This window comes from Mustelus asterias, chromosome 21, assembly GCF_964213995.1.
Source record: "Mustelus asterias chromosome 21, sMusAst1.hap1.1, whole genome shotgun sequence".
Lineage (NCBI taxonomy): Eukaryota > Metazoa > Chordata > Chondrichthyes > Carcharhiniformes > Triakidae > Mustelus > Mustelus asterias.
The window spans coordinates 2,859,575-2,872,781 of record NC_135821.1 but is presented as its reverse complement, the minus strand read 5'-3'; the positions used below and the strand labels follow the sequence as shown (position 1 = coordinate 2,872,781).

Here is a 13,207-nt window from a genome sequence, read left to right as displayed (position 1 = left end):
GACAGTTGGCTCTCACCCCGCTCCCTCAGGCTGTGGAAGGGTGTCATGGCGGCCGGTGCTGCTGTGGAGAAGCTCAGTGTTAGCGACATCTTCAGCACCATGAGCTATGGACCGGTCCCAGAGTCCCCAAGCAACGCCCAGGTGAGGAATAGCCCGCTCTCCCCCTCCTGTTTGCTTCAAAAAGGAAGAAAAACTGCCTTCCAGAAAGTTCCCAGTGAACTTTGCCCTGGCTCCGGCTGTCAGGTTCAAATGGACTTTCTAAAGTGGGGGGGTGGGGGGAGCATTAAACTCCCCCCTAAATAAACTTTATTTTCCTTCCCATGTGTCCTGAGGGTGTTGCTTCATTGTGAGTGCACAGTCTCCCTGGCATTTACTTGGTTCAGTTGGAGTTTGATTTGATTTATTATTGTCACATGTATTAACATACAGTGAAAAGTATTGTTTCTTGCGCGCTAGACAGACAAAGCATACTGTTCATAGAGAAGGAAAGGAGAGAGTGCAGAATATAGTGTTACAGTCACAGCTAGGGTGTAGAGAAAGATCAACTTAGTGCAAGATAAGTCCATTCAAAAGTCTGACAGCAGCAGCAGGGAAGAAGCTGTTCTTGAGTCATTTGGTACGTGACTTCAGACTTTGTATCTTTCTTCCCGATGGAAGAAGGTGGAAGAGAGAATGTCCGGGGTGCGTGGGGTCCTTAATTATGCTGGCTGCTTTTCCCCGAGGCAGCGGGAAGTGTAGACAGAGTCAGTGGATGGGAGGCTGGTTTGCATGATAGACTGGGCTTGAGTTGGAAGATTGAATGAAGAAATTTTAAAGTTTATTTATTAGTGTCACATGTAGGCTTGCATTAACACTGCAATGAAGTTACTGTGAAAATCCCCCAGTCGCCACACTCTGGTGCTTGTTTGGGTACACTGAGGGTGAATTTAGCATGGCCAATGCACCGTAACCACGTCTTTCAGGAGGAAACTGGAGCATTTGGAGGAAGCCCACGCAGACGTGGGGAGAATGTGCAGACTCCGCACAGACAGTCCCCCAGGGCCAGAATCGAACCTGGGTCCCTGGCGCTGTGAGGCTGCAATGCTAACCACTGACTGAGGAGGGGGTCTCGGTTCAACATCTCGTCTGAACGATGGTCCCACACTCTCTTGGTAACTGCATTGGAGCTGTCAGAAGTGCAGAAGCAGGCCACGTGGCCAATTGAGTCTACACTGATTCTTACCCTGCTAATCCCCCTAACCTATATGTCTTGGGACATTGAGGCAATTTAGCATGGCCAATCCACCTAACCTACACATCTTAGCACTGTGGGAGGAAACCCATGCAGACGGGCAGAACGTGCAAACTCCACACAGTCATCCGAGGCCGGAATCAAACCCGGGCCCCTGGCGCTGTGAGGCAGCAGTGCTAACCACTGTGTGGCCCATCAGCCTTGAGTTTTCTGTGCAAGTCCTGGAGCAAGACTTGAGCTCCTACCTTTCTGTCACAGGAGACAAGAGTGCTGCTAACTGAGTAATACCTGTCACTGCCTCAGCCCCACAATAATCGAAAATATTTAGATACAAACATAAGAAATAGGAGCAGAGGTAGGCTATTCGGGCCCTCTAACCTGCTCTGCCATTGAATTAGATCATGACTGATCTGTTTGTGTTTCAAATTCCACGTTCTTATCTACGCCCAATAACCTTTGATTCCCTTGCCTGACAAGAATCTATCTACCTTCCTCTTAAAAATGTTCCATGACCCTTACCAGCCTTCTGAGGCAGAGTTCCAAAGTCTCTCAATCCTCAGAAATAATTCTCCTCATCTCTATCCGAAAGGGTGACCATTAGTTTTGAAATGGTGCCCCCCTGATTCTGGACTCGCCCACACGAGGAAACATCCTTTCCACGTCCACCTTGTGAAAACTGCTCAGGAGCTTTGATTTTCTAAAATTTGATTTGATTTATTATTGTCACATGTATTAGTATACAGTGAAAAGTATTGTTTCTTGCGCGCTATACAATCAAAGCATACCATTCATAGAGTACGTGTCAGCGGGACGAACTAGGATAAATGCATGGGGTTCAGGGCTTAGGGCCTGGATGGGATTGTGGTCGGTGCTGACTCAATGGGCCGAATGGCCTCCTTCTGCACTGTAGGATTCTATGATGCATAGGGGAGAAGGAAAGGAGAGGGTGTAGAATAAAGTGTTACAGTCAGGGTGTGGAGAAAGAGTGATGGACTTGGCTTCATTCACGATTCTTTGTCATTTCTTGCAGTCTTGGGCAGAGCAGGAGCCATACCAAGCTGTGATACAACCAGAAAGGATGCTTTCTATGAAGCATCTGTAGCAGTTGGTGAGAATTGTAGTGGACATGCCAAATTTCCTTCCTCTCCTGAAAGAGTAGAATTTTATATAATTCAATCTAGTCACCCATCACTCTTCAAATCTCCAGTGGAAACCAGTCCAGCTTGTCCAACCTATTCCCACAATATGTAGCAATCTAGTAAACAAAGAACAATACTGCACAGGAACTGGCACTGCGAGCCAACCAATACTGCGCCGATGCGTGGTTTCTATCCCTCTTTTTGCCTTTTGTTCATGTGTCTATCGAGATGCACCTTGAACATTGCTAATGTGCCTGTTTCCACCACCTCCACTGGCAGCGCGTTCCAGGCACCCACCACTCTCTGCGTGAAACCCCCCCCCCCCCAAGCCTCTGAGCTGCTTTAACTCCGGCCTCTTGTGCGTTCCCACATTTAATCGCACCAAATTGGTGACTGCATCTTTAAATGCCCAGGTCCAAAGTTCTGGAATTACCTCCCCTGTCAAGCAGCTCGAGATGTTTGCGTTAAAGAAGGTGTATTAAATATATGCAGATGTTATGGCATCGAGTTGTGGTGTGGGTATCTATGAGAACACAGCTATATAAGGTGTACTGTATGAAGGAAAGCTTTGAAAATGCCCTTTTCCCAATTAACTTGTATGTTTGACGGGTTGGTGGGGGGGCGGGGGGGAGAGTCGGTTTAGCTCAGTTGGCTGAATGGCTGGTTCGTGATGCAGTGACGCCAACAGCGTGGGTTCAATTCCCGTACCTGGCTGAGGTTATTCATGAAGGCCCCGCCTTCTCAGCCTTGCTCCCTCGCGTGAGGTATGGTGACTCTCAAGTTAAAATCTCCACCGGTCAGCGCTCCCCCTCAAAGGGGAAAGCAGCCTGTGCTCATCTGGGACTCTGTCTACACTTCCCGCTGCCTCGGAAAAGCAGCCAGCATAATTAAGGACCCCACGCATCCCGGACATTCTCTCTTCCCTCCTCTTCTATTGGGGAAAAAAATACAAAAGCCTGAGGTCGCGTACCAACAGACTCAAGAACAGCTTCTTCCCTGCTGCTGTCAGACTTTTGAACGGACCTATCCTGCATTAAGTTGATCTTTCTCTACACCCTAGCTATGACTGTAACACTACATTCTGCAGTCTCTCCTTTCCTTCTCTATGAACTGTATGCTTTGTCTGCATAGCGTGCAAGTAACAATACTTTTCACTGTATACTAATACATGTGACAATAATAAATCAAATCAAATGGCAAATTTAAACAGGGTCAGTTTGGAACGATTCCAGAGGACCAGAATTACTTATCATTAAAACTCATTTTCCTGGATTGCTTGGCTTACAGTGGTTTGGTTAAGTTCACTCCAAGTTCTTTCCAGTCTTTGGCCAGAAGGAGGCAGACTATTGAATGCCCATTCATGGCGTGTCTTATCAACCCTTGTCATTTTAATTGGTTAATAAGTAAATGGATCACAAGACGATGAGAGAACTGATGATGCACCAGATTCAATTCGATTATCCTTCAAGTTAAATAAGTACAGGGATGTATTTCACTGGGAATAAATGGAGGCACGGTGGCACAGTGGTTAGCACTGCTGCCTCACAGCGCCAGGAACCCAGGTTCGATTCCCGGCTTGGGTCACTATCTGTGTGGAGTCTGCACCTTCTCCCGGTGTCTGCGTGGGTTTCCTCCGGGTGCTCCGGTTTCCTTCCACAGTCTGAAAGATGTGCAGGTTAGGTGGATTGGTCATGCTAAATTGTCCCTTACTCCCCCAGGATGTGCAGGTGAGGTGGATTGGCCGTGCTAAATTGCCCCTTAGTATCTGAGGGATTAGTAGGGTAAAATACAAGGGGATAGGTTCTGGGTGTGTTTGTTGTTGGTGCAGGCTCGATGGGCCGAATGTCCTCTCTCTGCATCATAGGGATTCTATGATTCCTCCTGACATCCTTATTCCAAAACTTTGAGAGACCACAGACCTGCTAAGAATATATCACCTCGAGTTGAATGAGAATTCAGAAATCGGAAGCGCAAAGGAACTTGGAGTCCGAGCTCAGGATTCTCTTAAGGTTAGCTTGCAGGTTGAGTTGGTTGTTAGGAAGGCAAATGCAATGTTAGCATTCATTTTGAGCGGACTTGAATACAAAAGCAGCGATGTGCGTGGAGCGACATGGTGGCACAGTGGTTAGCACTGCTGCTTCACAGCGCCAGGGACCCGGGTTCAATTCCCGGCTTGGGTCACTGTCTGTCTGGAGTCTGCACGTTCTCCCCCGTGTCTGCGTGGGTTTCCTCCGGGTGCTCCGGTTTCCCCTCGCATCCCAAAGATGGGCGGGTTAGGTGGATTGGCCATGCTAAATTGCCCCTTGGTGGCAGGGGACTAGCGAGGGTAAATGCATGGGGTTATGGGGATAGGGCCTGGGTGGGATTGTGGTCGGTACAGACAGGGACACTAACCCCACAGAGCCAGACCTCCAAATCACGCTGTATCTCGGGGTAGATTTTGGGTTGGTCTGCTGCCTCTTTCCTCCATAATGCTCTCACCCACTCAGAAGAAAATCTACCAAAGAAAACCTGGACTGTTAGGTGCCGCCTTCTGTGTTTGCTGTAGGTTCTGACTCTGATCTGAGTGATGATGCAGATCACCGGAAGTCAACCCCTGAGCGGATTAAGATTCTGTGATCTGATAGAAACAGCTTATTCGACAAGGATAACCATTATGTGTTAGCTTTACTGTTCCAAATCAAGGGGCAGGACTTTGGGTTTTGAGTTGGGTTTCTGACGGCAGGGTCAAATGGGGGTCACCATCCTCCTATGCATCGAAACAGTCAGACTGCGTTGTTTTTCCCAGACTTGGCCAGTTAGTTGCGTGAGGGGTGGGGAGGGAAGGGGTGGGTGGGTGCGCGTGTGGGTGGGGGGGTGGGTGCGTGGGGGGTGGGTGGGCGCGCGGGTGCGTGGGTGCACGGGGGGGGGTGTGCACACGGGGTGTGTGCACGTGTTTGGCGGGAGGGGAGGGGGATAATTGACCTCAATGGAGCATTTACCAGATTTAATTGGCTACCCACCTGCATAGATCTTCTTGCCCGAGCACCTCTGCATTCCCCTGACGTGCGGTAGGAATCCTGCCTGAATTCCCAGTCCTTAGTTTAAAAATAGCAATCCTCAATCTTGTACCTGGTTGTTAAACTCTTATGTTCCACTGCTATGATGCTCCTGGTGTAGTGCTGACGCTGTAATTCATAGGCACCGACTTCTGGGTGAGACCATAAACATTGCAGCGTATTATGAGCAGGAGCAAGCTATTTGCCACACCGCTCTCTCTCTCTCTCTCTCTCTCTCTCTCTCCCCGCCCCCCCCCTCCAAGTCCACTGTGCCATTTGATCGGACTGTGCCCTTCACTTTCCTGTCCACCCTTTGACTCCCTTGGCAGTTAAGAATCTATCTAATTCAACTTTAAAGATATTCAATGACCCTGCTTCCGTGGGGCAGCATGGTGGCACAGTGGTTAGCACTGCTGCCTCACAGCGCCAGGGACCCTGGGTTCAATTCCGGCCTCGGGTCGCTCTCTGTGTGGAGTGTCTGCATGGGTTTCCTCCGGGTGCTCCGGATTCCTCCCACAGTCTGAAAGATGTGCGGATGAGGTGGATTGGCCATGCTAAATTGTCCCTTAGTGTCAGGGGGACTAGCTGGGGTAAATGCATGGGGTGACAGGGAATAGGGCCTGGGTGGGATTGAGGTCGGTGCAGGCTCGATGGGCTGAATGGTCTCCTCCTGCACTGTAGGGATTCTACGATTCTTTCTGTGAAGATCAGTTAAGTGGAAGAGTGCGCTCAGAGGGCTGAATTGCCCACTCCTGCTCCTAGTTCCTATGATCGTTAGTTGTAAAGCACTCGGGTCCATTCTGAGGTTGCGAAAGATGCTCGAGAAATGCAAGTCTTTTTTTTCAGCAAATGTAGTTCCTAACTCTGTGCCTGTAAATGAGAATATGTTAGTTCTTAACAGTGTGTAAAGGCAACGTTCTGATGTGGCTCTGCAAATGCACCCCATTAAAACCTGAACCATCATTTCTGCTCAGTGCTGGGGTTGGAGGATCTTACAGTGAGGCAAAAGAGTGAATCAACGTAGCCTCTGAACATGAGGTGAAAATCAGCTGCCTTTCCCCCCCTCAACCCCACTGGGTAAATCTTGCCAGGAAGTCATAAATAGAATTCCTACAGTGCTGGAGGAGGCCATTCGGTCCATCGAGCCTGCATTGACAATGCCACAGTAAGAGTTTTAACAACACCAGGTTAAAGTCCAACAGGTTTATTTGGTAGCAAATACCATAAGCTTTCAGAGCGCTGCTCCTTCGTCAGATGGAGTGGAAATGTGCTCTCAAACAGTGCACAGAGACACAAAATCAAGTTACAGAATACTGATTAGAATGCGAATCCCTACAGCCGGCCAGGTCTTAAAGATACAGACAATGTGGGTGGAGGGAGCATTAAGCATAGTCATAGATAGTCATAGAGGTTTACAGCATGGAAACAGGCCCTTCGGCCCAACTTGTCCATGCCGCCCTTTTTTTAAAAAAAACCCCTAAGCTAATCCCAATTGCCCGCATTTGGCCCATATCCCTCAATACCCATCGTACTCATGTAACTATCTAAATGCTTTTTAAAAGATAAAATTGTACCCGCCCCTACCACTACCTCTGGCAGCTTGTCCCAGACACTCACCACCCTCTGTGTGAAAAAATTGCCCCTCTGGACCCTTTTGTATCTCTCCCCTCTCCCCTTAAACCTATGCCCTCTCGTTTTAGACTCCCTACCTTTGGGAAAAGATATTGACTATCTACCTTGTCTATACCCCTCATTATTTTATAGACCTCTATACGGTCACCCCTCAGCCTCCTACACTCCAGAGAAAAAAGTCCCAGTCTATTCAGCCTCTCCTTATAACTCAATCCTTCAGTTCCGGTAGCAGGTTAAAGGGATGTGTATTGTCTCCAGACAGGACAGCCTGCAAGTCCGGGAGGCAAGCTGTGGGGGTTACTGATAATGTGACATAAATCCAACATCCCGGTTTAGGCTGTCCTCATGTGTGCGGAACTTGGCTATCAGTTTCTGCTCAGCGACTGCGCTGTCGTGTGTCATGAAGGCCACCTTGGAGAACACTTACCTGAAGATCAGAGGCTGAATGCCCGTGAGCACATTTCCACTCCATCTGACGAAGGAGCAGCGCTCCGAAAGCTTATGGTATTTGCTACCAAATAAACCTGTTGGACTTTAACCTGGTGTTGTTAAAACTCTTACTGTGTTCACCCCAGTCCAACGCCGGCATCTCCACATCTTGACAATGCCATCCAGACCCTATCCCTGCAACCCCACACACATTCACCCTGCTAATCCCCTGACACTTGGGGGCAATTTAGCACTGTCAATCCACCACCCTAAATGTCTTGGGACACTAAGGGACAGTTTACCATGGCCAATCCATCTAACCCGCACATCTTTGGACTGTGGGAGGAAACCGGAGGAAACCCACGCAGACACGGGGAGAACGTGCAAACTCCACACAGACAGTGACCCGAGGCCAGAAACGAACCTGGGTCCCTGGCGCTGTGAGGCAGCAGTGCTAACCACTGTGCTACTATCTAGGCATTGCTTGTCAATCTTAAAGTTTTAAAGTTTATTTATCAATGTTACAAGTAGGCTTACATTAACACTGCAATGAAGTTACTGTGAAATTCCCCTAGTCGCCACACTCCGGCGCCTGTTCAGGCACACTGAGGGAGGATTTAGCATGGCTAAGTTGCTGATGAAAAGCCGGATAAAGGGCGACGGAGTGGAGCTGGTTTGCACTGCTGCCTCACAGCGCCAGAGACCCGGGTTCAATTCCGGCCTCGGAACCAGCACGTCTTTCGGATTGTGGGAGGCAACAGGAGCACCCGGAGGAAACCCACGCAGACACGGGGAGAACGTGCACAGAGACAGTGACCCAAGCCGGGAATCGAACCCGTGTCCCTGATGCTGTGAGGCAGCAGCGCGAAGCACTGTGTCACCCTGCCGCCCGGGACCACTTGGTTGAGCACAGCTGATGGCTCTGTACCTATACGCTAGCAGGATTTGGTGTCTAAAGTCAAGAAGGTTGTTCAGTGAAGGGAAGGCAAGAGTCTTTTCACTAAATCCCGTTTCTGTCTGCCAGGCCTGGCTGGACTATCACAAGCGATGTTTCGGACATTTCATTGGCGGAAAATGGGTGAAGCCCGAAAATCGGAAGTTCTACACGTCAAAGAACCCTGCTACTGGTAAGGAGCGCTGGTCTTTTCCAAATCGAAGCTTAACACAGCTTCTCACCTGCACCGCCATCTTCTCTTCTCACTGGAGATTATGAAAACAGTTGGTATCATTTGCTGCCCTCCCTTTCCTCATCCCGTTAGTTTGGCCATGCCTCAGGGTTGCAGTAAGGTATGGATCAGGCTCCCCCTGCTGTAGGGTTTCTTTGCTTCCCAACACCACTCACCTTTCCACAGTTTACCCCGCCCTGGTATTGTGCACTGAATCATAGAATCCCTACAGTGCAGAAGAGGCCATTCAGCCCCTCAAGTCTGCACTGACCCTCTGACGGAGAATCTTCCCTATCCCTTACACATCTTTGGACATTAAAGGGCAATTTAACATGGCCAATCCACCCAACCTACACATCTTGGGATACTAAGGGACTATTTAGCATGGCCAGCCCACCTATCTAACGTTTAAGAGGCATCTGGATGGGTACATGAATAGGGAGGCAATAGAGGGATACGGACCGAGTAAGGGCAGGTTTTTTTGGAGTTTAGTTAGGGCATCATGATTGGTGCAGGCTTGGAGGGTCGAACGGCCTGCTCCTGTGCTGTACTTTTCTTTGTTCTGGGAAAGAAAATGCCTCATTTCTGAGTTTCTAATCCACATATCCTTGGGCACTAAGGGGCAACTTATCACGGCCAATCCACCTAACCCGCAAGTCTTTGGACTGTGGGAGGAAACCGGAGCACCCGGAGGAAACCCATGCAGACATGGGGAGAGCGTGCAGACTCCACACAGCCAGTGACCCAAGGCCGGAATTGAACCCGGGTCCCCTGGCGCTGTGAGGCAGCAGTGCTAGCCACTGTGCCACCGTGCCGCCCCTGCATATGTATCTACATGTCCATTCGGTGAAACAAAGTGGTTTGCTCCTGTTTGGCCTTTTATAACTCAAACACGTCCTTGCATCAGTGTGGATAGGTGCGCAAGACATCAGAGGTAGAAGAGATATACCTCAATGCCACCTCCCTTTATTGTACAATGTGTTTAAAGAGAGCAATAGATTTCTGTCTAGAACTGTATAGTTAGTGTGAGAGTTGTAGTATCAGCTTCTGTACATATATAGAGCAGCTGATAGTTGTTCCTGGTAGTGTAATAATATGCTCTACAATAGCAACATTTAAGAGGTATCTGGATGGATACATGAATAGGGAGGGAATAGAGGGATAGGGACCAAGTGAGGACAGAAGGGTTTTTTCAGTTTAGTGAGGGCATCATGATCGGCACAGGCTTGGAGGGCCGAAGGGCCTGTCCCCTTGATGTACTTTTCTTTGTACTGGAAAAGAAAATGCTTTATTTCGGAGTTGGGTGCTTGTGAGTTTGAGCTCCACCCTGCGATTGGAACTCGTAGAATCATAGAATCTCTACAGTGCAGAAGGAGGCCACTCGGCCCATCGGGTCTGCACCGACCACAATCCCATCCAGGCCCTATCCCCATGCAGTTACCCAAGCTAGTCCCCCTGACACTAAGGGTCAATTTAGCAGGGCCAATCCACCTAACCCGCACATCTTTGGACTGTGGGAGGAAACCAGAGCACCCGGAGGAAACCCATGCTGACACAGGGAGAACATGCAAACTCCACACAGACAGTGACCCAAGCCGGGAATCGAACCCGGTCCCTGGCGCTGTGAGGCAGCGGCGCTAACCACTGTGCCACCCTGACCTAGGCTGATACCTTAGTACAGGACCGGGGAGGAGTGCAGCGTTACGAGAGATGCTGTCTTTGAGTCACAGTAGGTACTGCATAAATGTAGAGTTGCAGCCCCTGAGCTGTGGGTGAATGGAACAATGCAAGTTAGAAAATGGGCAACTTCGGACAAAGTTAAATGTGCGGAGGGTGGAAATGAAAGGACAGCAAGGAGTGTGTTAGAGGAGTTGAATCGGAGAGGGTTTCAGCAGCAGAATGGTACAGGAACAGATGTCAAAGAACAAAGAACAGTACAGCACAGGAAACAGGCCCTTCGGCCCTCCAAGCCTGTGCCGCTCCTTGGTCCAACTAGACCAATCGTTTGTATCCCTCCATTCCCAGGCTGCTCATGTGACTATCCAGGTAAGTCTTAAATGATGTCAGCGTGCCTGCCTCCACCACCCTACTTGGCAGCGCATTCCAGGCCCCCACCACCCTCTGTGTAAAAAACGTCCCTCTGATGTCTGAGTTATACTTCGCCCCTCTCAGCTTGAGCCCGTGACCCCTCGTGATCGTCACCTCCGACCTGGGAAAAAGCTTCCCACTGTTCACCCTATCTTTACCCTTCATAATCTTGTATACCTCTATTAGATCTCCCCTCATTCTCCGTCTTTCCAAGGAGAACAACCCCAGTCTACCCAATCTCTCCTCATAGCTAAGACCCTCCATACCAGGCAACATCCTGGTAAACCTTCTCTGCACTTTCTCCAATGCCTCCACGTCCTTCTGGTAGTGCGGCGACCAGAACTGGACGCAGTACTCCAAATGTGGCCTAACCAGCGTTCTATACAGCTGCATCATCAGACTCCAGCTTTTATACTCTATACCCCATCCTATAAAGGCAAGCATACCATATGCCTTCTTCACCACCTTCTCCACCTGTGTTGCCACCTTCAAGGATTTGTGGACTTGCACACCTATGTCCCTCTGTGTTTCTATACTCCTGATGACTCTGCCATTTATTGTATAACTCCTCCCTACATTATTTCTTCCAAAATGCATCACTTCGCATTTATCCGGATTAAACTCCATCTGCCACCTCTCCGCCCAATTTTCCAGCCTATTTATATCCTGCTGTATTGCCCGACAATGCTCTTCGCTATCCGCAATTCCAGCCATCTTCGTGTCATCCGCAAACTTGCTGATTACACCAGTTACACCTTCTTCCAAATCATTTATATATAATCACAAATAGCAGAGGTCCCAGTACAGAGCCCTGCGGAACACCACTGGTCACAGACCTCCAGCCGGAAAAAGACCCTTCGACCACTACCCTCTGTCTCCTATGGCCAAGCCAGTTCTCCACCCATCTAGCCACTTCTCCTTGTATCCCATGAGCCTCAACCTTCTTAACCAACCTGCCATGTGGGACTTTGTCAAATGCCTTACTGAAATCCATATAGACGACATCCACGGCCCTTCCTTCATCAACCGTTTTTGTCACTTCCTCAAAAAACTCCACCAAATTTGTAAGGCACGACCTCCCTCTTACAAAACCATGCTGTCTGTCACTAATGAGATTGTTCCGTTCTAAATGCACATACATCCTGTCTCTAAGAATCCTCTCCAACAACTTCCCTACCACGGACGTCAAGCTCACCGGCCTATAATTTCCTGGGTTATCCCTGCTACCCTTCTTAAACAACGGGACCACATTCGCTATCCTCCAATCCTCAGGGACCTCACCCGTGTCCAAAGAAGCGACAAATCCAGTTCCTACATGGCCCGTGTGTCACGTTACCTTTTGAACATAGAACATAGAAAAAATACAGCACAAACAGGCCCTTCGGCCCACAAGTTGCGCCGGTCATGTCCCTACCTACCTAGGCTTATATATAGGCTTACCTATAACCCTCAATCCTATTAAGTCCCATGTACTCATCCAGAAGTCTCTTAAAAGACCCCATCGAGTTTGTCTCCACCACCACTGACGGCAGCCGATTCAACTCACCCACCACCCTCTGAGTGAAAAACTTACCTCTGACATCTCCTCTGTACCTACTCCCCAGCACCTTAAACCTGTGTCCTCTCATAGCAGCCATTTCAGCCCTGGGGAAAAAGCCTCCGAGAATCCACCCAATCGATACCTCTCAACATCTTGTACACCTCTATCAGGTCACCTCTCATCCTTCGTCTCTCCAAGGAGAAAAGACCGAGCTCCCTCAGCCTATCCTCATAAGGCATGCCAACCAATCCAGGCAACATCCTTGTAAACCTTCTCTGCACCCTTTCAATCATTTCCACATCCCTCCTGTAATGAGGCGACCAGAACTGAGCACAGTACTCCAAGTGGGGTCTGACGCGGGTCTTATAAAGCTGCATCATTATCTCATTTGAGGTCCGACATTTCAGCTTGCTGCCTCGCTCCCTATATTCTGCTTTTAGGACCTCATCCCTTTTGTTTTTAACCTTTGTCGTTTGTACCAACGTGTACCACAACCACTGGCTGTTCACCCTCCCCCCTCCAGAATGTCCTGCAGCCGCTCCGAGACATCCTTGACCCTCGCACCAGGAAGGAATGATATATCAGTAAAAGATTTAATGGGTTAGATGGAGAGAAACTTTTGTTTTGCTTGTGAGGGAGTCCTGAGGAAATTATTTAAAAATGGGAGCCTGGCTATTCACAGAAGGAGTTAGGAAACACTTCTTCTCACGCAGAAGAATGGTGAAGTGTTGAGTGTTCTCCCACAAAAAGCAGGGGTCGCTGCCTCAGTTCATCAGTTTGAATCTGAGATTGATAAATCTTTGGCCATCTGTATTAAGGGATGGGGGCCAAGGCAGGTGGATGCACTTGCAAGCCGGATAATTCACAGCCTCATTGAATGGTGGAACAGATCAGAGGGGCTGAATCATAGAATCCTCACAGTGCAGAAGGAGGCCCTTCGGCCT

General features: G+C 49.1%; 1 protein-coding gene across 1 annotated transcript in view; it reads left to right on the top strand.

The window, feature by feature from the left end:
- Positions 1 to 6: 6 nt before the first annotated feature.
- Positions 7 to 13,207, top strand: part of aldh16a1 (aldehyde dehydrogenase 16 family, member A1) — a 79,630-nt gene continuing 66,429 nt past the window's right edge. Inside the window, exons 1-2 of the mRNA XM_078237256.1 lie at positions 7 to 141; positions 8,494 to 8,596. Coding sequence (XP_078093382.1) covers positions 46 to 141; positions 8,494 to 8,596 — 199 coding nt within the window. The 5' untranslated portion in view covers positions 7 to 45. The remainder of the gene's footprint in view (positions 142 to 8,493; positions 8,597 to 13,207) is intronic.